Here is a 27,301-nt window from a genome sequence, read left to right on the forward strand (position 1 = left end):
AAAACTATTAAGTTAATTTAAACAAATTGTGTTGGGACAACATGAACTTTGTGGAATCCAGCATTTTTATACAGTAACTTTTGCTGTTTGTTTATACTACTCATTTAAAATGAGTTGAAACTACACAATTGTTGAGGGGCTTTTGGGGCAACTTAATTGTTTATGTTCAATCCACTTAAATTTTTAAAAAATTAAGTTAACATAAATCCTTTTTGTTGTCCAAAAACAAATCGATTGGGTGGAACCCAGCATTTTTACAGTGATGTAACCGAGACTTTTAAAATCTTTAATAATTGATTGATTGATATTCTTCCATATATTTTTGCCTGCTTTATGTACACCCCATGAAAACATTGGTCCCAGTTGGTCTGATCAATTCAAAATTGAGGAAGCTAAAAGCACACCTCTCCTTGGTGTCATAGTTGAATATTTAAGGTTAAAGGTTTGCTCAAATCCCATTATAATAATAGTGCTTGCCTTAGCAATAAATACATGTTTGCAAACCACCAAACCATCATTGTGTCCAGAGCAGACACACAAATACCTCCACCTCTTCTTTGAGTAATCATTCATTATTGTGTATTAAGGCATAAGCGATAGCTATAGTTAATTTATAAATATAGATGAGTGCACAAATACTTGATCATGCCTGTTTGTGAATGAATCTGTGCTGTGCTGTTCCTCTCAGAGTTTCATTAGATTCAATGATCTATGCATAACATCATTTGAAGTCTTTGCAGATAAACACCAGTGGCTGTATGTCTGGGTATAACTTTAGAGAACATCCTTTATAATTCATTTTGATGAATCTTGACATTTTACATTTATATAAAGTGTATTGTTTGGGAAAGTGACTATTGTATGGAAGCTTTGAGTCTTTATAAATAAATATGATATTTTTTTGTTGGTATTCCTCAACATTTTGCAACTCATTTATCTTGATTTAAATGTATACATGTTGATTTGATTTATATATTGTGTTCTTAAAGATTTCTGATTTGGAATCAGGAGAGCACAATAAATGTGAGCGTGCTCACTCACACAGAATGTACTTTAGCTTATGAAATAATAATAATAATAATAATAATAATAATAATGATAATAATAATAATAACAATAATAATAATGATGATGATGATGATGATGATGATGATGATGATAATAATAATAATAATATATAATAATAATAATATTAATAAAATGAAATAATGTAAAATAAAATGAAAATAAATAATAATAAAGCAAAATAAAATAGTAATAATAATAAAAATAAAATAAATCCTAATAAAGCAAAATAAAACAATAATAATTATAATCATAAAAATAAATATATATGAAATAAAATGAATAATTATAAAGCAAAATAATAACAATAATAATAATAATAATAACAACATTTATTATTGTAACTTCTAATATTTTGATTTAGTTTTTGTTCCCCACAAGGTATAAAATAAGTAAATAAATAAATAAACAAATGTGGCAAAAATAATACCATAATGTTACTGACATGTTTTTACATAAGTATTATTATTATTATTATTATTATTATTATGTTACATTGTTTCTTTAATACTACTATACTATTAAATAATCTCTATCAATAAATTGTAATACTTTTACAATCTTAGTAATACTCATTTAAAAGTTGTTTTGTTTATTTATTTATTATTATTATTAATAATAATAATAATAATAATAATAATAATAATAATAATAATAATAATAATAATAATCGCTATTGGTAAATTGTAACAATTCTAATATATACTTATTTAAAGGTTGTATTGTTTAATACTACTACTAATATGCGACATGCGTGAATAAATCACTATATTCGCGCATAAATAGACACTTGAACATTTTGAGTTAACAATATAATATTAATATGAAATAATATATAGAGAAATACATCTGTACAGAAAATGTATTGCCAATTTATTAAGAGTTTTTTTTTCAGACAATATATCACTTAAACTATTAAAAACCTTAATAAAAGTCACTTTTTTGAACTTTTCAAGGTGAAAAACTGTTTAAAAAAAAAGATCAAGGTCTTTCATTCATTCATTCATTCATTTTCTTTTTGGCATAGTCCCATTATTACTCTGGGGTCGCCACAGCGGAATGAACCGCCAAGTTCCCATAATGCAATTCAAAAGCATAAATAAATGGAGAAAAATTTAAATGTGAATCAAAAAATACAAAAAAAACTGCAAATTTCTGGACATTTTTTACTGCGTATGATTAAAAAAATGAAGCATTGAATCCACTCATTTGTCTTGATTCAGATCTGTACACATGCAGTGTTAATGTGCAGTGAATATAATCACTCTGCGCCCCCGGAGACAGATTTATTAGCACGGATTCACGCTATACTTGTGCGGATATTCTCTTTCTGTCTTAATCACTCACGGCACACTTGATATTTGGTTTCAACTTCATAGAGCCGAGGCCAACGTTTACACAGAGTTTCTGTTTTCAAAGAGAGAGAGAGAGAGAGAGACGGCACAGTTTCCAGTGGCATTTCTCACTTCTGCTGGGTAATATATCAAGAAAAGCGCGCCGTAAATCTCACGAGAGAAACAGCGTCCACTCTCCTTCCGGTCATTTCCTGACATCCTGTCTCACTTCTCCTCTCTCAGTCCCTCCATCTTTCTTTCTCTCTCTCTCTGTTTCCCCTGACAAGTAACCAGACACCACCAAACTTCACTTCCCTAGTAGTGTCAGGTTCACCAAAGTTAATCAACGTGAGCCGCTGAGACTCAGCACAGCACCGAAGACGTCTTCAATCTTTAAATCCCCCCGTTTACATGTAGAACAATGCGAGAAGAACAACAACAACAGTTCACATTGTATGTAAACTGTATGTAATGCAATCAATGACTTTCAATATGGATATATATCATTAAATATTTAAGTCATTATCATCACAGTATCATTATATATAATAAGATATGTTTTAAGTCATTTAAAAGTCCTAATTACGTGACGTCTTTAAAGTCTTTCAGGTAAACTACAGTAGCTATTTTACAGTATGTTTGAAAAATGGTTAAAAATCATCAAGGATGCATGCATTTGATGGCAAGTGCAGTAGACGTGTATGAAAATACATTGAACGAACATGCAAAAATATGCATAATTATTATTCTTTTGTCTTAAACTGGTCAAGAGGGACAGTAAAAACATTTGTAATGTTAGATGTATTCATAATATTAATTCAAGTTGAAAAGAGGCGTTCCATTAACATCATCCAAAAATGAATGAAAGAATGATTGACTGAAATAAACAAATGAATAAATAAATAAGAAGGAGTGTAAATTATTTAGTATTTTTATAAACAGTATTGTTGTAATCAAATGAAAAAAAGAAGAATGGATGGATGGATGGAAATAATTTTTTTAAAACACCTTTAAATGAACAAAACACAATATATCCTAAAACATTAATGTTGTTTAATAAATGAATAAAGGGATGGATGGATGGATGGGTGGGTGGGTGGGTGGATGGATGGATGGATAGATGGATGGATGGGTGGGTAGGTGGGTGAGTGGATGGATGGATGGATGGATGGATGGATGGGTGGGTGGGTGAGTGAGTGGATGGATGGATGGATGGATGGATGGATGGGTAGGTGGGTGGATGGGTGGGTGGGTGTGTGGGTCGATGGATGGATGGATGGATGGATGGATGGATAGATGGATCAATCGATCGATGAATGAATAAATGAATAAAAAACAGGTTAGAACATTTTGTATTTTTTATAAATATATAGTAAAACGTTGGTTGGTTGGTTGGTTGGTTGGATGGATGGATGGATGGATGGATGGATGGATGGATGGATGGATGGATGGATGGATGGATGGATGGATGGATGGATGGATGGATGGATGGATGAATGGATGGATGGATGGATGGATGGATGAATATATGGTTGGATGAATGGATGGATGGATGGATGGATTATATGGAAATATTTATTTTAAAACTTTTAAAATAAGCAAAAAAAAGATTAATCCTAAAACATTAATATTTTTATACAAATGTTGTTTAATGAATGAATGAATGAATGAAAGTGGATCATTTTGTATTTTATAAATATATAGTAAAACAATAATGTTGTTGTTAATAAAATGCTAAAAGTGAATGAATGGATGAATAGTATGGAAATATTTATTTCAAATATCTTTTAAAATAAGAACACATATACACAATATATCATAAAAACATTAAGGTTGTTTAATGAATGAAAGAATGAATGATAAAAGTATAGATCATTTTCAATTTTTATTAAAATAAAGTAAAACATGGTTGGTTGATTGGTTGGATGGATGGATGGATGGATGAATGAGTGAATGAATGAATACATGAATGAGTGAATGAATGAATACATGAATGGATGGATAATATGGACATATTTATTTTAAAACTCTTGTAAAAGAAACAAGACACAATTTATCCTAAACCATTAATGTTGTTCAATGAATGAATGAATGAATGAATGAATGAAGTGTGGATCATTTTGTATTTTGTAAATGTATAGTAAAACATTAATGTTGTTAAATGAATGAATGGATGGATGGATGGATGGATGGATGGATGGATGGATGGATGGATGGATGGATTATTATTGATTATTATTTATTGTTATAGATATATTGTAAAATATGTATGTCGTTGGTAATGAAATGCTAAAAATAAATGGATGGATGGATGGATGGATGGATGGATGGATGGATGGATGGATAGATAGATAGATAGATAGATAGATAGATAGATAGATAGATAGATAGATAGATAGATAGATAGATAGATAGATAGATAGATAGATAGATAGATAGATAGATAGATAGATAGATAGATAGATAGATAGACTGATGATATGGAAATCATGACAGACAGACAGGCAGGCAGACAGAGAGGGATGGATGGATGGATGGATGGATGAATGGATGGATGGATACGCCCAAAAAAACATACAAAAAATACTTGGTAATCATAAGAAACTGATATTTAAAAAATCAGAATAACCAGGTCTTTTTTTTCTCTTTATCATTATATTTGAGTATGGTCAGTGTCTGTTCTGCTTTAATGACAACACTCTATAACTTGCGTTTCTTGTGTGTGTGTCTCCAGGTAATGGACAATATGGGCAATGTGAAGTTCTGTCTGGACGGGGCTCTGGAGGCCAGTGGGAGCTGCTGGCTGAAATACGTGCGCACTGCCCCTTCACATCTAGAGCACAACCTGGCCATGTGCCACATCAGTGAAGATCAGGTGACACACTTAACGTCTGTTATTCTCGCTCTCCGATTGGTCAACCACAAATCTGTATACAATATGTATTTCATGCATTCAGTTGTGAGACATTTCAACGCTATCTCACATCAAAATCAATTTGATTTAGTGGCTAATTTGTATGAATTTGTATGAACTTGTTAGTAAATTTTAGCACTATTTGCTCATTGGCGGTTGTGCTTAGGTGTTTGGTGCCACGCCTCCTTTTAAAAATTTTAGATTTTCATATGCCAGGACGCTGATATAAATTTGTACGAATTAGCCACTAAAATTATTACAAATAAATAAAATTGTAACGTTTCCTCAAGAGATCAAGCTAGACATGTGTTTGTGTTCAATATGCCTAGAGTATGAATTGTATAAAACTATTAAATAATACTCATTCAGTGTGTTATCAGAGCTGTGATGTGCTCAACGTTACACTTTTTTAATTCATCATCCAGCTATATAAAGTTTACAGCTTGTGATGCATTTACTGGCTATTGGGACTATTAAAATGTTATATATTTGTAAAAAAATTTAATTTTTAACAGCCATTAAACCAATAGTTCAGAATAATAAATAAATTCAGAATTAATTTTATTTATTTATTTATTTGTTTGTTTGTTTGTTTGTTTGTTTGTTTGTTTGTTGACTGACTCCCCTTCCCTAAACCAAACCGATAATGTTTTCAAAGGCAATCTATCGCGGCCTCATGATTTCACCATGTTTTCAGCTTGTTGTTGATTAATTTTATTTATTTTTCTGTTGTTTTACCTGGTTTCTTGAACTGTTGTTAGGCTGACTCAAACCCTGTTGTTGCGGTATACTCTGCTCCGCATCTCAAGTCCATTGGCGTACGTGGTGAGCTACTAGCCAAACTTTTAACACTGGAAAAGCCATCAACATGGAGATAATCAGACTGCGTTACCAAAAAAATAAACATAAGCCGATGGAAGCGTCATATTGTGCCGTAGCGTTTATTTTACAAACATAATGGAGCCAGACATACCTCTGGGTACATAATTTGCAGTCTCCAGAAACGTAGACAGGGGTACATATCCACAATGAGCCGGTGTTGCCTATTTTTGTTTTATTTCAGCAAGAATAAAAGCAGTTATTCATTTTTTGAAAATCATTTTAAGGTCAATATTATTAGCCCCCTTAAGCAATATTTATTTTTTGATTGTCTACAGAACAAACCATCATTATACAATGATTTGCCAAATTACTCTAATTAACCTAGTTAAGCCTTTAAATGTCACTTTAAGCTGTTTGCTAGCATCTTGAAAAATATCTAATCGAATATTATGTAGTCAAAGATAAAGGAAATCAGTTATTAGAAATGAGTTGTTAAAACTATTCCGTTTAGAAATGTGTTCTTATTTTCGTTAAACAGAAATTGGAGGGAAATAATTAATAATTCATAAGGGCTAATAATTCTGACTTCAACTGTAGGAGCTGCAGTTTAGTGTCGTAGACACTTTTAAAAGCACAATATACAGCGATCAAGCCTGAAAACTGACCATTCAGTCTTGGAGAGGCGTAAGTCAACACATGTTACTGTCAGGATGACTGTCAAGATGTCACCACTCATTAAACAATAGCTCAAAAATAGAGTATTGTTTGAGAAAGGCTGTTCCCTGGAGGTGACTAATTTACAAGAGTCGCGTATACAAAGACAGTCTGGACACTCCTGGATTTTGTAATCCACCGTCTTCAATTATTTGGACGAGCAGTTGTCTGTTAAAGATAAGATATCTGATCTCTCATAAAGCCAGAGGTCTCATAACAGCGGCGAGAGATACTGTAGTGACTTGTGTTGTGTGTTTACTGTATGGCAGGCTTTGTTCAGTCAAACGCTAGCAGGAGTTGTGTTGATGGCGGTGGTCTTAATCTGCTGCCTGAGATCTTGTTGTCGAGAGAGGATTGTTTCCTTTGCTTACATGATATCAAGCTGATTAAGTCAAGGGGATGCTTTATCTAGCGTGTGTGTGTGCTCTTGTTTAGAGGGACAGTTGACATGAAAATGTATCATCGATCACTTGTCATTAAAAGTTTGTACGACTTTCTTTCATGCAAGAAAAAAAAGAGACATTGTGCAGAATGTTCTGGCTGCTCTTCTTTATACAAATAGAATATTAATGAAGAGATTTATATTTTGTAACGCATTTTTAATCATAATAACTCATTTTTAATAGCTCATTTCTTTTGTGTTTGCCATCATGACAGTATATAATATTTTAGTAGTTATTTTTCAAGATACTAGTATTGAGCTTAAAGTGCAATTTAAAGACTTGATTGGGTTTTGTTTAATTAGGCAAGTCACCGGATAAAAGAAAACAAAATATCTTAGGGAGCTGATAATATTGACCTTATTATATAGATATATATATATATATATATATATATATATATATATATATATATATATATATATATATATATATATATTTATTCCAGCTAATTTTAAATGAAATAAGACTTGCTCCTAATGCAAAAATATATATAATAGAAAATACTTTTTTTATTTACTTCAAAAATAATAAGTACAACTGACTATAAAAAGTCTAATAATTAAAAAAGTAAAATATATATATATATATATATATATATATATATATATATATATATATATATATATATATATATATATATATATATATATATATAAATCCGTTGAAGATTTATAAAATATAAATCAATATAAATATCTGAATCAGTTAAGAAGAAAAGTGAAAAATAAAAAATATATAAATCTTACCAAACCAAGAATTTTGAAAAGAAGTGTGTAGTAAATTTTGTAGAAGCCCAAGGTAAGGCCTGCTAGCCAAAGTTGGCCCATGTTAAGCTTTGGTTTGGCCCGTCATTCCATCTGAAAATAAAGGAAGAAGGATGGGGAGTTGGTTGAAGTGAATGCCTTTGACAGAAATCGTCATTTCAAATTGAATGTACACCCTTTTGTTTTCTTGTTTAATGAGGAGCTTCAAAAAAAGCCAACTAAAATGAAATGTTTCATATGAATCAGACTTTTCAAATGTGAATACTGTCACATGACAGATCGAGGACAATGAACAGGACATCGGTAAACAAATCAAGGCAAAGGCAGGACTAGTGCATTCAGTATTGATCTTCATTGTGTTACAAATTAGGTTGTTTTTGTTTTTACTAATGAAGTTGATTATAAAATGCAAAAATTATACTGCACCATCTTTTAATAAAAGCAACCCCTTTTAGTTATTTTTAAATAATAAGCAAACAAATGAGCAAATGTAATGTAATATGATTTGGGAAATTTATCTTTGGTCCACAGCCTTTAATCAAGTTTGGTTTTTGGCCCTTTATAAGAAAAAGTTTGAGCACCCCTAGTCTAAAACTTGTGTCAAACTCGGTTCCTGGAGAGACGCAGCTCTGCATAGTTTAGTTTTAACCCTAATTAAACACACCATAGCAAACTATTCCTATTCCAAACTAAGTCCTTTAAGCTTGTTTGAAACCTACAGGTAAGTGTGCTGAAGCAGGGTTGAAACTAAAGTGTGCAGGGCTGTGTACTACTTCTTTAAACTACTTATTTAAAATGAGCTGAATCAACACATTCTCAAGGTTTTTTTGGGACAACTTAATTGTTTTATGTTCAATCCACTTACATTAAGTTTGCAAAAACAATTCAGTTAAGGAGTGTGTGTGGAACACGGCATTTTTTACAGCTTACTTATTCATTCATTCATTTATCCATGCACAAAATCTATTTAAACTCCACAACATGGTTGAGATTTCAGATCATTCACTCAAACAAATATATTTTTTATTTTGCTTGTTCAAACTACTTATTTAAAATGAGCTAAATCCACGCAATTCTTGAGATTTCATTGGGACAACTTAATTTTTTTTGTTTTAAATTCACATCAATTTGTTAAAAGCGTTAAGTTAACTTAATCGATTTGTGTTAGGACAACATGAATGAATTGTGTGGAACCCTGCAGTTTTTACAGAGTTCCACACAATGGATTTCTGTTAGGACAACATGAAGGAATAAAGTTAACTTACTTGTTTTTACAAATATAAGTGGATCAAACACAAAACAATTAAATTGTGCCAAAAAAAAAAACAGAAATTGTGTTGTTTTAGCTCGTTTTAAAGAAGTATTTTGAACCTTTTGTGTTCCACATCATCAAGTCAAAGGGATTTGAACACCACTAGGATGGTAGTTCATAAATGATGACAGAACTTTCTTTCTTTTTCTTTTTCTTTTTTTTTTTGGTTTGACTGAATAGCTCTTTTAAGTGTGCCATTTTGCAGGGCGTTTTAGACTATATGCATAAGTGGATCTCTTGTTATTATTCTGCCACTTTTCGGCTGCTTTAAAACAAGCTGATTGACTCGCGGAACGTGCCAAAGTCGTAGCTTTTGTCTGTTGGTTAACGGGGGCAACTAGTGTGGCCAGCGGCGTTTTCAGAGCCTGACACATAAAACACAAGCCGAACAAACAGGGGAGGACAGGAGGAGAGGAGGGACAACCTCGGAGACTGACAACCACCAATTGACTCCAACTACATAACCCAATCATTAAAGTCGTTTCACTTCAATGAGCGGCCACCGCTGGGCCCACAGGAGAATAATATCTCCAGCTAAAATCACCCACTAAATACATGGTTTCTATTTACTTTCTCCCTTCTTCAGTTGTTTTTTTCTCTCTCTCTCTTTCTCATTCTCTCTCCCCCCTTTTCTTATCTTTTGCACGCGTTTTAGCCAGTCTTATGGACAACGGCCTATTATTTATTCAGAACGGCGACACAATGCGAAAATGCATAATTCATCGAACTTTGTACTTTGCTGTTCTATTTGAGCATGCACAATGCATGAGCCGTATGGAAATATGCAGAGGGCCAGCAAATTCCGAGATGCCTGTAACCTTTTAAAATCAACCTGGATCATTTATTTACTTGTTTGCGCATTTGTCTTTTGTGTTCAGGGCCCTGAAAACGCAACGTGTTGTGTAGATCTTTACATTTTAATGCTTTTTTTTGCATGTTTTTCTGTTGTAGGATGTGTAAGTGTTGTGTTAAGGTTATAGCACTTTTACAATGCGTCTTAAAGGGATAGTTCATCCCAAAAATGATCATTTATATATTTATATATTATGAACACAAAAGAAGATATTTTGAAGAATGTTTTATACATATATGCAATTTACACAACCAGGCTCATATTTGAGTTTTATATATGTTTTACATATTTACCTTAATTTCTTTAAGGTAATTGCTTACAAACTATATATGTACTGAATTTAAACTTAAATTTAGTCATGGTCAACTCTATTTGTTTGTTTAAATTCAGCCCAAATTAATTGTTTGCGACTACTTACCTTTAAAAAAATGTGGTACGTTTAATGAATCATTTTTTTCAACGATTTAAAGAACTGTGAAAGCATATACTCACTGGTCACTTTATTAGGTACACCTTACTAGTGTCAAGTTGGAGCTCCTTTTGCCTTCAGAACTGCCTTAATCTTGCATGGAATAGATTCAACAAGATCCATGATCCATGATGCGAATCTTCCATTCCACCACATCCCAAAGGTGCTCTATTGGATTGAGAGCTGGTGACTGTGGAGGCCATTTGAGTTCAGTGAACTTATTGTCATGTTCAAGAAACCAGTCTGAGATGATTTGCGCTTTATGACATGGCGTGTTATACTGGAAGTAGGCATGGTACACTGTGGTCATAAAGGGATGGACATGGTCAGCAACAATACTCAGGTAGGCTGTGTAGTTGACACAATGCTCAATTGGTACTAATGGGCCCAAAGTGACTCATCAGACCAGGCAACGTTTTTCAAATCTTCTATTGTCCAATTTTGGTGAGCCTGTGCGAATTGTAGCCTCAGTTTCCTGTTCTAAGCTGACAGAAATGGCTGCTGCTGCTGTAGCCCATCCACCTCAATGTTGAACATGTTGTGAGTTCAGAGATGCTCCTCTGCATACCTCAGTTATAATGAGGGGTTATTTGAGTTGCCTTTCTATCAGCTGGAACCAGTCTGGCCATTCTCCTCTGACCTCTGACATCAACAAGGCATTTGCGCCCACAGAACTGCCGCTCACTGGATATTTCCTGTTTTTCAGACCATTCTCTGTAAACCCTAGAGATGGTTGTGCATGAAAATCCCAGTAGATCAGCAGTTTCTGAAATACTCAGACCAGCCTGTATGGCACAAACAACCATGCCATGTTCAAAGTCACTTAAATCACCTTTCTTCCCCATTCTGATGCTCGGTTTGAACTGCAGCAGATCGTCTTGACCATGTCTACTTGCCTAAATGCATTGAGTTCCTGCCATGTGATTGGCTAACTAAAAATTTGCATTAACGACCAATTGGACAGGTGTACCTAATAAAGTGGCCGGTGAGTGTATATTTACTTAAAACTGGTTCGAGTTTTTTAAAGTCCCGGCTAGGCTTTTGGCATTTTAGTGTGGAGTTTGCATGTTCTCCCCGTGTTGGCGTGGGGTTCCTCCGGGGTCTTCAGTTTCCCCCAAAGTCCAAACACATGCGTTATAGTTGAATTGAACAAACTAAATTGGTCGTAGTGTGTGTGTGTGTGTGTGTGTGTGTGTGTGTGTGTGTGTGTGTGTGTGTGTGTGTGTGTGTGTGTGTGTGTGTGTGTGTGTGTGTGTGTGTGTGTGTGTGTGTGTGTGTTGTTTTCCTGTACTGGGTTATGGTTGGAAGGGCTTCCGCTGCATAAAAAATATGCTATAATAGTCGATGGTTCATTCCACTGTGGTGACCTCTGATAAATCATAGTCTAAGCTGAAGGAACGTGAATGAATGCATCATCTGATCTTATCTACTTGCGGTAAGAAAGTGTAATCCCGTTTTGAGATCAACCTAAGAGCAGGCGTATGCTCTCTGGGACAAAAGGCACAGAGCTGGTGGACGCATTCTGGCTTTTGCACAATGGCGCGGTCCATTCAGCAGGACTGTTGACCTCTGACCCTCCTCCCTCATCTCTCAAGATGCACTTAAACTGTTTGTCAGAACAACTGAAGTGCACAGCCAGATCTGCCATGCCACAGCCTGCTGTTTCTGCTGAAGGGCTGAGGGACATGCGCGCACACACACACACAGATAGAGAGAGAGAGAGAGAGAGAGAGAGAGAGAGAGAGAAATGCAATCACACACATAGACAGACACACACGAAGTTTTTCAAACAGTCACACACAGACAGACACACAAACAGACAGACAAGCACAGTCACACACAAACACACACACACACACACACACACACACACACACACACACACTCATACACAGACATGCAGTCACATGCAGACTCTCTATCAACACACACACACACAGACACACACAGTCTCTCTCTCACACACACACACACACACACACACAGACACAGTCATACATACACACACTTTCTCTCTTACACACACACACAAACACACTGAGAGACACTCACTCACATTTACACACAAAGACACATACACACTTTCTCTCTTACACACACAGGCACACACACAACAAACACAGTCACAAACACTCTCACTCTCAAACACACACACACACACACACAGACAAACACATACACGCACTTTCTCTCTCAGTCACACACAGAGACAGAGAGAGAGAGAGACATACACTCTCACATGCACACTCTCTGTCATACACACACAAATACACACACACACACACACACACACTGACTGTCAAACACATTCACTCATACACTCTCTCACTGACACACACACATACACATTCTCTCTCTCACTCTCTCTCACACACACACACACACACACACACACACACACAGACAGAAAGAGACACACATACACTCTAACACACACAAACACACACACAAACATACCCAGACACACTCTTTCTCTCACACAAACACAGTCACACATACTCTCTCTCTCTCTTTCTCTCACACACACACACACGCACAAACATACCCAGACACACTCTTTCTCTCACACAAACACAGTCACACATACTCTCTCACACACACACACACACACCCACACACACAAACACACACACACACACACACAGTGGAACCCCACAATAATAAAGTGGCTAAATAATGTTCTGTCATTCAGGATTGGAAATGCTCTCATTATATATATTTCATTATATATTGTACATATATACTGTACAAATTTATACGATATATATATATATTCATTCATTCATTTTCTTTCGGCTTAGTCCCTTTATTAATCCGGGGGTCGCCACAGCGGAATGAATCGCCAACTTATCCAGCACATTTTTATGCAACGTATGCTCTTCCAGCCACAACCCATCCCTGGGAAATATGTTTATACTGTACTTATATATTTTTATATATTTTATTATATATTGTACATATATAATGTATATATGTACAGTGTATACAATATATAATGTATACAGCTTAAAGTGACATTTAAGGCTTGATTAGGTTAACTAGGCAGGTTAGGGTAATTAGGCAAGTTATTGTATAACGATGGTTTGTTTTGTAGACTATCAAAAAAATTTGCTTCAAGGGGCTAATAATTTTTAAACATTTTAAAATGCTTTTATTCTAGTCAAAATAAATCAAATAATACTTTATCCAGATGAAAAAAAAATATCAGACATACTGTGAAAATTCCCTTGCTCTGTTAAACATTATTTAGGAAATATTTAAAAAAGAAAGTAAAATTCAAAGGGGGGCTTATAATTCTGACTTCAACTGTATATATTAAATTATATATATATATATATATATATATATATATATATATATATATATATATATATATATATATATATATGTTCCATTGCTTTTGAAAATAATTTAGCATTTAAAAAAATACCATCTAACACTGCTTTCAACGAAATATTAGTTACCCACTGATAAACGCCTCATAAATGATATTCATGTTTGCTAAAGAGGAACTCATAAAGAAATCCCTGACATCTACAGTCATGCAGTGTACGTTTTATACGCTTTTGGCATTTGATCAAAGAGTTGCCTGAGATATGATGAACTTTGTTCTGATCTCTGAGTCTCAGTAAATCAGAATCAGAACGGCATGCAAACAAGCACACCCAAACAAAAGTTCTTTTTAGGTCTGCATTTCCTTATATGTTCACGTCAGCGTGTGTGTGTGTGTGTGTGTGAGACTGACAGGGGATTATTGTCACCTACGTGATGGATGATGCATCGGCCCCCAGCACTTGAAAGCATTGTGAGGGGGTCAAGATGGCCCTCTCAGTTCTGTCAGATGCTGAAAAGATTTACTGTAGAGACAGCTTAGCCCCATCATAATAGATTGCTTTAGAGGTAAAAAGGAAGACATTACTATAGGCACCCAGAGAACTAGCCCTCAGACTATACAGCACAGTTTCAAAAACGCAACATTTTACCCTGGTTGCTTATTAAATATTGAAATTTTAACACCTGCCACTGTTTTGTGGGATTATTATTATACGTATATGTTAAGTGTAATTCAGAATTTGGTTTATTTTGACAATTTCTATTTGAGCTGGTTTGACAAGAGATGATAATATGCTATTAAATATTTTACACACACTTCACATATACATTTTCATGTTAATCCAAGTGTGGATTTTGCATGTGATCCCCGTGTTCACGTGGGTTTTGGGTTCTCCGGTTTCCCCCGCACAGTCAACAGACATGCGCTTTAGGTAAATTGAATAAGCTAGATTGGTCGTAGTGTATGAGTGTGAATGAGTGTGTATGGATGTTTCCCAGTACTAGGTTACAGCTTGGAAGGGCATCTGCTGAGTAAAACATATGCTGGATTAGTTGGCGGTTCACTCCCCTGTGGCGACACCTGATGAATAAAGGGACTAAGCTGAAGGAAAACGAATTAATTAATATTAATTTAAAATTAAATAGCGTAGTAAGCACTGAAAACCTATAATTACCGCAAAACTGGTCACATTCAAAAGTGAAACGATATTATTTTATACATTGTAATCAATATAGCTAAAACCTTTATTTATACCAACACAAAATAAGGTAACATCTATTTATTTAATATGCAGAGGTAATAGCAAATTGATGAAGGAACAAACTGTGTTGCGAAAATGCGTGATTTAGTTTATTAATTGACAAAACGGAAGATAGGAAACGAAAATAATATTTAGGCTTATATAATAAATATAGTAGGGTATTAAAAAAATTATAATGTAAGCTTATTGTTGTTGTGTTTAGAGATAATTAAATAGGCTGTATTATCCTTTATATTTGTTTACAAAATAATAAAGAATCCGCATTTTATTAATCAGTGTTTCAGGTTATGTTACGCGCAAAATAAATTCCTCACACTTGAGGATTTTATACTGTAAATAAATGGTTTATTCAAGATTAGAATGTTATTTTAATTAGATATATGCTGCACATACGTTCCTCGCAAATATCCAAGCATATATTCAATTTAAAAAATCATATTTTGATATTAAAAACTATTCATTAAGAAGTCAAGTGTGAGGAATTGAGAAGTCTCTGAGGCGGCATATATTCTGCGCAAAATATACTATTAGTTCTTCAAAACGCAAACACAGTTCGTTAAAAAAGAAGATCTGTTAAATGTTAGTGGCAGAAGACAGCCTGTAAAACAGGTGTACGTATTTAAAAGCCCTGTAGACACACACAAAAACACATCGCGCGCATGCAGGGCACGCGGCTCGCGCTCAATCCAACAGTTGATGTATTTTTTACATTTTCATTAGCCGGGAAAGATACATTTTCCATCAATAATAGATTCATGCGGTGGTCAGAGGAGGAGAGGACATGGGGAGGGGTTCAATCCTTTTGGTTGGAGATAAGAGAGGAGGAGTGGCCGATAGAGAGAATCACTAATGAGCGCGACTCACCTCATCAAAGACGCGCGTGTTCGGACTCTGTCTAGCGCTGCTGTCGCGCGCAGTGTCATGATACTATGGGTTGCGTGCTGAACTCTACGGGATCAGAGCTGTTATTACAACTGGAAGCTTTGAGATCCACCGCTCAACAACTAGCCCAACTTTATCAACTCTCGGGAAAGAAAAAGGTCAGCTATGCTCTTACCTTCGTTTAACTGTAGCGGATTGTGATATTAATATTAACTGTGGCTTAATAATCGCTGTGTTATACATCGGCCACCCCTCAAACTGATGCCTTGGCCTACTTTTGTAACACACATTAGAGTTGTCACAACATTAGAGCTCCGAGATGAAGTTTGTGCGAGGTTTTTTTTTTTGCTGTATGTCTTGATTTCGGAGCGGGGCCCTGATCCAAAGCTGTCGCCTAGTTCTGAGCGCCCTCATGAGGGAGATGCTGGTACTGTTGTCCCTGTAGGCTTGCTTACTACTGAGTGTGTGTGTGTGTGTGTCTTTTTATTCAAAATAGCTTTTTTGTTGTTTTATCATAGTTGTTAATATTATTTAGGACTATTTATTTATATTTCCCTTTGTTGATATTTTAATTTTGGCTACTAAATAGCCTAAATGCAAGCTTTTTATTTTTTAAAGGGATAGCAGCAGATGTTGTTTGTCATTAAAATGCGCTCTTGGATGATTTTAATTTTAATTAAGGAAAATTTCTAGCATTAAATGCGTATATAAAATAGTTTTAAATAATGACATTCGACCGCGATTATAATGTAAACAACAAAATGTGTTTATAAAACCAGTGGATTTAGAAAGATTTTCCATTGAAAACATAATTTTATTGTAGGCTATACGGACATCTATTATACATATTGACAAAAGTGTAACACAAAAATATAATCAGTCATTATTTAAAGTATTTAAAAACCTTAAACGCAAATTTTTGGGGGTATTTAATTCATTTACCGGTTTTAAAAGGAAAACACATGAACGCACGAATTCCATGTCGGGTTGAACCCGCACTGTCTTTACCACATTCAAAAGTGCAGATGCTATTTATATTATTTAATTAATGTATCTATTAAATTTACTGGGTTTTATTTGAAGCAAAGCTATTTTGTGCGTGTTTTTATTCATATCTTGCTTGCCTTTGAGTAGTAAATTAGGCTGTCGCGGTTTCATATGCGCTTTGTAATGGTATCTACATTATCTGTTCATTCTCTTCTTTGTAATTGTTTGCTTTATTATTTTGTATTCGCTATACAAAAACAATTATAAATATGAATGTGTTTACAGTTGCTATTCAAAATAAATCTCAAACCATTAGAAAACATGGATGATGATGATAATAATAATGATGATGATAATAATAATAATGATAATAATAATAATAATAATAGTAATAGAACATTTTTTATTTGTGTGTGTTTTAATATACCCGTTTTTTGTTCTCTCTTTGCAGATCTATTATAAAGCTATTAGAGATATTGAAATTGGGGAGGAGTTACTGGTTTACATGAAGGACGGAGTTTTCCCCGAGGGCTCAATGGCACCGAACCTGGAAGGTGAGATTAATGCAAGTCATTAGGCACTCTTTTAAACAAACTCACTCAGACCACACTCGTTCACCTCTGCCAACACTTACCATCAGATAGGCTACTATACGCATGTCTTCGTGCTACACAAAGGTCGGGAAATATCGAAGACATGCAGGCAGATTTCAAGCCAGAGGCAAATCAACTGGTACTGGAGGATATTAGAATGAAAAAACAGCATTGTAAAATGTGCTATATGTGTAGTTGTAGTTTATCACATTATACAATGTGTATTTATGACTAAATGATTATTTCTTCATTTTAATATTTGCTTTAAAATGTGCAGTGGTTACTTGTAGCTTCAGCATATGTAAATGTTAGCACTTGCACCCAAAATGACGTTTGCACCCTTGAACTTGTTGTTCACACTACTTTTTTTAAAATGAGTTGAAACCACAGTTCTTGAGGGGTTTTTTTTTTAGAACAACTTAATTTTTTATTTTTAATCCACTTACATTTGTAAGAATGAATAAACTTAATTCCTTCATGTTGTCCCACCACAAATCATTGTATGGAACCCAAGATTATTTATAGTGTGCTGTTTGTTCAAACTACTTATTTAAAATGAGCTGAAACAACACAATTAATGAGCTTTTTTTGAAGAACAACTTAATTGTTTTATGTTCTATCCACTTAAATTTGTAAAATGATTAGGCTAACTTAATTTCTTTATGTTGTCCCAACACAAATTGATTGTATGGAACCCAAGATTATTTATAGTGTGCTGTTTGTTTAAACTACTTTTTTAAAATCAGGTGAAACCGCACAAATCTTGAGGTTTTTTTTTTTTTTTTTTTTTGGAGAACAACTTAATTGTTTTATGTTCATTTTACTTTTAATTTGTCAAAATGAATAAGCTAACTTAATTTCTTATGTTGTCCTAAAACAAATCCATTGTATGGAATCCAATGTAATTACAGTGTGCTGTTTGTTCAAACTACTTGTTTAAAATAAGCTGAAACAACACAATTTTTGAGCTTTTTTGAAGAACAACTTAATTGTTTTATCTTGAATCCACTTAAATTTACAAGAATGAATAAGCTAACTTAATTCCCTCATGTTGTCCAAACACAAATCAATTGCATGGAACCCAAGACTATTTATAGTGTGCTGTTTGTTTGAACTACTTATTTAAAATAAGCCGAAACAACACAATTCTTAAGAGCTTTTTTGAAGAACAACTTAATTATTTTATGTTCAATCAACTTAAATTTGTAAAAACTAACTAGCCAACTTGATTCCTTCATGTTGTTCCAACACAAATCGATTATGTGGAACGCAAGAGTATTCATAGTGTGCTGTTTGTTCAAACTACTTATTTAAAATGAGCTGAAACAACACAAATCTTGAGTTTTTGTACAGGACAACCTAATTGTTTTATGGTCACTCTACTTAAATTTGTAAAAATTAATAAGCTAACTTAATTCCTTCATGATGTCCCAACAAATCGATTGTGTTGAACCCAGCATTGTTTACAATGTGTGAACTTCATCTATATCGTTTTCCCTCTTTCTGAGTGATCTCCTAATTTTGCGATTGAAGCTCAGAGCAGTTGATGCAGACTAGAAAATTGCAAAAGCACTGAAGTGTGTCGCAGCGCAGCAGTCGCTCTCCAAACACATGCTGAAAGTTTATCTGATAGAGATGTGTCTTCAGATCTCCCTGCCAAAATAAAAAAAAAAAAAGAGGCAAGAAGCAGAGCTCTCTGAGGAGAGACGGGGACGCCAAGAGATGCAAGCCAGGCTACCACTCAGACAGATCAATTCTGTGAACAAAAGGGAAGAAACGTAGAGTACATGGTCAATCAGACAAACAGACAGACTGAGAGAGCGATCGAGAGCTCTCCGCGTCCTTCTCAAGGCTTATCGGTGGTGGAATTTGGAGTGGAGCTAGAGGAGTCTCCAGGGACCTCACCCATGCTCACAGATTAGCCGCTAAACTGCACATAATTGTGTTCCCCCTACGTCTCTCCAAGAGCTATTAGTTTCCCATTCCCTGTCTTTTTCCCCAACATTCCTGCCTTTGTCGTTAGTGCTACTGATGGGACGCAGAGATAATGTCTCCAGTTCTTTTTTTTATTGTAATATCATGGCTTCTCTTGATAAAAAAAACAAGATATTAAATCAGCACAGACTTTTTTGTTTGATTTTTTTTCCACTTTAGTTTTCCAAGTAAAGGCCTCTTTGAGGTTACAAGGCGATTCTGTTCAGCATATTTGTTTATTTTTTGCTGGATACCTATGAACGTGGATTGTGTTCTGTTAGTTTGTGTTATTAGAATCAATTGGGGGGAACAAACAAACAAACAAAATGTGTGTTGTAATACAGTAAATACAGCATCAATGCAGATTTTTTTAAGAAGTAAAATTTAATGAACTCATCAACTTTGGCTTGAGGATGATGATAACGCATTAGATGCTTGCCTTTCCATTATAGGGTTATCTGTGTACTTGACTCTTGTGTCAAGAAATCAGAAATAATAAGAAAGACACATTTTAGACATTTAACAACAGGTCATTTGAACCAAACGCAAGTGAAAAAATGACAACTATGATCTATTTATAGCTTAACATTTAAACATATTTAAAGTGATCTTACACCTGTCAATTGTTATTTATCTTCCAAAGTTATCTTACATTTTTAAAATCTCTGTTATGTGTGTTTATTGAATGTATATGATTTACAGAAGACACTTACTAATTTGTACTCAGTAATTCAGTGTTTATATACAAAAATGTATTCATATAATGATAAATGAATACTATTCACAATAAATTCATTCATATACAGTTGAAGTCAGAATTATTAGCCCCCTTGTTTATTTTCCCCCCAAATTTCTGTTTAACGGAGAGCAGAGTTTTTCAACAAATTTCTAAACATAATAGTTTTAATAATTAATTTCTTATAACTGATTTATCTTTGCCATGGTGACAGTAAATAATATTTGACTAGATATTTTTCAAGACACTTCTATACAGCTCAAAGTGACATTTAAAGGCTTAACTAGGTTAATTAAGTTAACTAGGCAGGTTAGGGTAATTAGGCAAATTATTGTATAACGATGGTTTGTTCTGTAGACTATCTGAAAAAAATTTAAAATGGTTAAAAAAAATTGAAAACTGCTTTTATTCTAGCCGAAATAAAACAAATAAAACTTTCTCCAGAAAAAAAATATTATCAGACATACTGTGAATGTTTCCTTGCTCTGTTAAACATAATTTGGAAAATATTTAAAAAGAAAAAAATCAAAGGCTAATAATTCTGACTTCAACTATATATAAATAGAATTATTTTAGTCATCTGGTGAAATTGTATTCATATCACAATATATAGATGATCAAAATATCACGATTAGACCTGTCACGATATCTATATATTGCACCAAAATATATTTGCAATAAGTTATATTATTGTCATTTTTTGCATTTTATCATAAAATGCCACTCATTATATAATGCCAGATGCAGGTACACTCTTCCAAACTACACATGATGTTTTTTTCTTAAAAATATAAAATTTAATTATAGTAATTTTAATAATTAGACAGGAATCAGAATGTAAAAACATATATCCTAAATAAATAAATAAATAAATAAAAATGATAAATGTTAGCAAAATAAGTACAAGGTAAAAATAACTACAAAAAAGCACCAGATCTATTTTCAGTTGTTTGGCATGCACAGGAAAATACACTATAGTAATTTATAGTAAATACTAAAGTATTTTTTTAACCATACTAACACTAACACCTTCAATAAACATAGAGAGGTTGCGCAATCAGCTAAAATGTTGCTATTGTTTTTTTTTTTTGTATGGGCGATATATATTGCATCACCAAAAATTAATGATGCATTATTGAGGTCGATAAATATATATTGTTTATTGTGACAGGCCTAATCACATTATTCTTTCACACTAATCCCAATATTAGATTTTCCCTATTATATATATATATATATATATATATATATATATATATATATATATATATATATATATATATATATATATATATATATACATACAGCATATATAAGTACACTCCTTACAAATCTCTCTTTTAAATTCATATTTTTAATAGGAAGCTATACAATACTATATTTGTCCATATACATTAAATTAGTCAGTACTGAAGCCAAATCTGGCGCTAATCCAACAAAATAGCTTATGATAACTGTCCAAAAACTATTATACCCAAATTTGTATGTTATAGAAAAATATTAAATACAATAAAAAAAAGAGGAAAAATCAAGAGAAGCAAAAAATTAACAAATTTTGTAGGTTGAAATATTTTGCTATATTTTCCTAAATTTAATTGACTTACCTTTCAATTTCTAAATATGTTTGGTGACTAAAATATTATTCTTATAAATATATCTGTTTTTAAAATCTGTTTGGTTATATATTTAAATGCATCAAAATATAATTGGCTTTATTCACTGGGAAATGGATAAAATTCTTCATTTTCAAAATGGGGTACTGTACTGAATTATGCTGAGCACTGTATGTTTTTTTTAATTGTTTTTATAGATAGTTATGCATGAAAATTCTCACAACACATGCAAATATAGAAATGCACTGCAAATAGCACACACCACAATGAAAATGTGTCAAGGAACCCCGAAAAATTTAAAGATTGTTTATTAGATTGTATAAAGATGCACTCCCACTGCAGAATCATCTAATAGAATCAATTTAATATTATTAATTCTTTCCAAATTGTGATATTAAGTCATCTGGTAAAATTTTATTTATATATATAGTTGAAGTCAGAATTATTAGCCCCCCTTTAAATTTTTTTTTCCATTTTTAAATATTTCCCTAATGATCTTTAACAGAGCAAGGAAATATTCACAGTATGTCTGATAATATTTTTTTCTTCTGGAGAAAGTCTTATTTGTTTTATTTCGGCTAGAATAAAAGCAGGTTTCAATTTTTTTAACCATTTTAAAGTCAATATTATTAGCCCCTTTAAGCTATATTTTTTTCGATACTCTACAGAACAAACCATCGTTATACAATAACTTGCCTAATTACCCTAACCTGCCTAATTAACCAAATTAAGCCTTAAATGTCACTTTAAGCTGTAAAGAAGTGTCTTGAAAAATATCTAATCAAATATTATTTACTGTCATCATAGCATAGATAAAACAAATCAGTTATTAGAAATGAGTTATTAAAACTATTAGGTTTAGAAATGTGTTGAAAAATATCTCTCTGTTAAACAGAAATTGGGGGGAAAAATAAACAAGGGGCTAATAATTCTGACTTCAACTCTACATACTTTTTTTGTCACTAAAAAAACAGCATGTGTTTTTTAATGAGACAGCATCTTTAAACAAATATTTCTAGGGATTTTCTTTAGAACAAACTACCTTTGTTATAAACAAACAGCTGTTTCAGTGAATATGGGGAATATGTAGAATTATTGAGTGTAACCACAGGTGAATTTCAGCACGTTGCCTATGAACATGTTCCACTAACATCTGACAACCCCCTTAAAAGCTGCTTCAATATTTTTGTTTTCAATTCTGAAAAGTGTAATTATATTCAGATAATTTCAAACCTCTTGCTGGAAAAGTGTGTTTTCGTTCTTTAAGTAAACACAAATCAGCTTGATATGATAATGTAATGCCATTCAGAAAAGCTCCTATTTTGATGATAGACCTTGCTTTTATAAATGTCAGTGATAAGCAATTATGTGATGCCGTCCCTTTCAGATGAGCAAATGTACCGCTGTGAACACTGTGATGAGCTCTTCACGTCGAAGCTGGAGTTACGGCGGCACCAGAAATACTCCTGCAGCAGCGGCAACTCCATCTTTGACTCGCTAAGCGAAGACTTCAAGCAGGAGCGGGAAGACAGCGATGAGCCGGTGCACGAGTGCAAAGACTGTGAAAAGATCTTCCCTAGCGAGTACAGGTCAGCACACCGCATATGCTGTAATTACCCAGCATGCTTCAGGACACTCCAAGCTGCTTGCATTTTATAATAGAAGAATATATTTAATCCACATCAGTCGTTTTGGTTTAAGACCCATATTTAACATTGTACGAGTGACCCAATTGTTTGTCACAGACCTGTATGTTAAGTGTGTGTGTACAGTAAACATGTGCATGATTAATACAGTGTGTTTATCTTACGAAGACAAACATAAATGTCTTTAAATCAAACATTCAAATTGACTATAATTATATACTGTAGGTAAACAGTGTGAAGGATTATTAACATCACACACACACACACACACACACACACTGCAGAGGAAAAGGCCACCACAAATGGTATATCTGGCCATATTTGATAGATTTGACAGCTTTTGAAGTCAATAATTGTCATTATACTATTATGCTTATGCATTGTTTGTATTTAAAGGGATAGTTCACACAAAAATGACAATTTACTCATCATTTATTCACACTTTACTTGTTCCAAACCTTTCGGAGTTTCTGTTAAACATGAAAGAATACATTTTAAAGAATGATGAAAACTTGTGGAGGTTGAGTTTTCAGCGTAAGTATCTTCTTTTGTGTTTTATAGAAAATAGAAACTCTTAAAGGTTTAGAACCAATTCAGGGTGAGTTGGTTTCGTTTTTGGGTGAACTGTCCCTTTAACATCGTTCTTCCCCTACCTAGTAGTCACATAAATGTGTAAATGTGTGTGTGTGTATATGTATATATATTTATATACAGTTGAAGTCAGAATTATTAGCCCCCTTTTGATTTTGATTTTCTTTTTTAAATATTTCCCAAATGATTTTTAACAGAGCAAGGAAATTTTCACGGTATTTCTGATAATATTTTTTCTTCTGGAGGAAGTCTTATTTGTTTTATTTTGGCTAGAATAAAAGCAGTTATTAATTTTTTAAAAAACATTTTTGGGACAAAATTATTGGCCCCTTTAAGCTAATTTTTTTTTTCGATATTCTACAGAACAAACCATCGTTATACAATAACTTGACTAATTACCCTAACCTGCCTAGTTCACCTTATTAACCTAGTTAAGTCTTTTAATGTCACTTTAAGCTGTATAGAAGTGTCTTGAAAAATATCTAGTCAAATATTATTTACTGTCATCATGGCAAAGATAAAATAAATCAGTTATTAGAAATAAATTTTTAAAACAATTATGCTTAGAAATGTGCTGAAGCAATCTTCCCAGAACAGAACAGAAATTGGGGAAAAAATAAACAGGGGAGCTAAAAATTCAGGGGGGCTAATAATTCTGGCTTCAAAAAAAAAAAAAAAATATATATATATATATATATATATATATATATATATATTTTTTTTTTTTAGACACTTCTTTACAGCTTAAAGTGACATTTTAAAAATCTAAAAAATATATAGCTTAAGGGGGCTAATTATTTTGCCCTAAAATGATTTTAAAAAAAATTTAGCTGCTTTTATTCTAGCCAAAATAACACAAATAAGACTTTCTCCAGAAAAAAAACCTATTATCAGACATACTGTTAAGATTTCCTTGCTCTGTTACACATCATTTGGGAAATAAAAATAATAATAATAAATTCAAAGGAGTGCTAATAATTCTGACTTCAACTGTATATATTTATGGTGTTTTTATGTATTTCTAGTCTTGGGCAGCATATGATCGTACACACAGAAGAAAGAGAGTACAAGTGTGACCAGTGCCCCAAAGCTTTCAACTGGAAATCCAACCTCATTCGCCATCAGATGTCACATGACAGTGGCAAGCGCTTTGAGTGTGAAAACTGTGATAAGGTGGGTGATAGTGTGAGTATTTTTGATAACATATTTTAGTTTATATGTGCAAAACTGAAACATTACATGCCCATAGATTTCGACATAATGAGTTTAGTGAAGTTTCACAAACTAATTTCGAGAGGAGCACTGATCGCGGCCGGTCCCATCTGTAATCATTAGTAAGCCAATTGGATTATTCCAAACTCACTATAAAACGCCCGACTAGCATCACTCCCTCATCTTCATAAATAATAATAATATTAATAATCATCATCATGGCGACGCAGTGGCGCAGTAGGTAGTGTTGTCGCCTCACAGCAAGAAGGTCGCTGGGTTACTGGTTCAAACCTTGGCTCGGCTAGGCTCAGTTGGCGTTTCTGTATGGAGTTTGCATGTTCTCCCTGCGTTCGCGTGGGTTTCCTCCGGGTGCTCCGGTTTCCCACACTGTCCAAAGACATGAGGTACAGGTGAATTGGGTTGGCTATATTGTCCGTAGTGTATGAGTGTGTGTATGAATGTGTGTGTGTGGATGTTTCCCAAAGATGGGTTGCGGCTGGAAGGGCATCCGCTGTGTAAAAACATGCTGGATAAGTTGGCGGTTCATTCTACTGTGGCGACCCCGGATTAATAAAGGGACTAAGCCGACAAGAAAATGAATGAATGAATCATCATCATCATTAATATTATTATTAAATTAGAGTAGATTTTTTTCATTTCCTAATAAATAATAAATATTAAATTACATTTTTTAATCGAGAGCCTCATTATTTATATATTTATATGATTTATATATGATGTTAGAACACGTGTTAGCTTTTGTAAGTGATTTTATGTTAATTTAGAATAGAATATGTAATGTTCTCAATAATATTTTTAAAGGAAACACAGGCTCTATATGAGCCATTTACATATATTTCAATTTATATGGAAAGCGAGTGCATGTTCTTACCAAAACAAATATTGGATTTTTTTTAACTGTGTGTGCGTGTAAAACAATATAATTTGCACAAAGAAATTATGGGGTTCTTCTCTTAAGAAGTTGTTACTCCACCCCATTCAGAGCATCATTATGGGGGTTTTACATTACTAACTTGGTTCAAATAATGAATCTGCAACAGAGAAACTATGGGTTTATGGGTTTTCTCAACACTAAACTGTTCTTTTCCAAAATGATGCATTGTACTATGATACTTCAGCCAGGAGTTATGTCGTTGTTTGGGAAACAAAGACATAACAATATATATTACAGAAAATTTGTTGGAAAAAAAAGGTATGGATACAAGTAGCACTTGCTTGTTTTTACACAATATTTAAAATATTTTGCTAAGAAATATGTAAAAAAAGTTTAAATGTTATTATTGTATTATTAAATGTATTAAAGTATAATAAATATTTTTAGGGCAAATCAAAATATTTTCCATCTGGACAATTTGAAAAATTATGAGTCTAAAATTGAATCCATAATGGTGTTAAAAATGTCTTCAAAAGTCTTAAATTTAACTTGGTGAAACCTGCAGCAACCCTGATCAGGCACGTGCTTCAGATTTAAATAAATTAAACTTCTTTTTGTTTTGTCTGCACTTAAAACCATGATTCATTTGGATTTACTAATTTTTTTAATAAGTGGTTGCAATTTAGATTCAATTTAGTCTAAATTAAAATATTGTGGTTGCAATTTAAATTTAGCGGTGGTTGAATTTAAACTAACTTATTAAATTGAACATTATTCAATTTAACGTGTTTGATCAAATTCAGTCCATATCAATTGTTTGCAACCACTCACTGTACCTTAAATTCTTTTAGTATATCCAATGAATTTTTTTTGCCGTCAAATAGTGA

At 33.2% G+C, this 27,301-nt stretch overlaps 1 protein-coding gene across 50 annotated transcripts in view; it reads left to right on the forward strand.

The window, feature by feature from the left end:
* prdm16 (PR domain containing 16) overlaps positions 1–27,301 on the forward strand; it is a 452,417-nt gene that overhangs the window by 388,743 nt on the left and 36,373 nt on the right. For 24 of the 50 annotated variants that reach the window (XM_087265344.1, XM_087265345.1, XM_087265351.1 and 21 more), the window contains 4 exons: positions 5,134–5,274; positions 17,606–17,708; positions 23,458–23,659; positions 25,333–25,480. In XM_087265344.1, coding sequence (XP_087121470.1) covers positions 5,134–5,274; positions 17,606–17,708; positions 23,458–23,659; positions 25,333–25,480 — 594 coding nt within the window. Of the gene's footprint in view, positions 1–5,133; positions 5,275–16,155; positions 16,326–17,605; positions 17,709–23,457; positions 23,660–25,332; positions 25,493–27,301 lie in introns of those variants that run through there. The other 26 variants (XM_087265342.1, XM_087265343.1, XM_087265349.1 and 23 more) reach the window with 3 other exon arrangements.

This window comes from Danio rerio, chromosome 8 (genome assembly GCF_052040795.2).
Source record: "Danio rerio strain M-AB ecotype USA chromosome 8, GRCz13ab, whole genome shotgun sequence".
Lineage (NCBI taxonomy): Eukaryota > Metazoa > Chordata > Actinopteri > Cypriniformes > Danionidae > Danio > Danio rerio.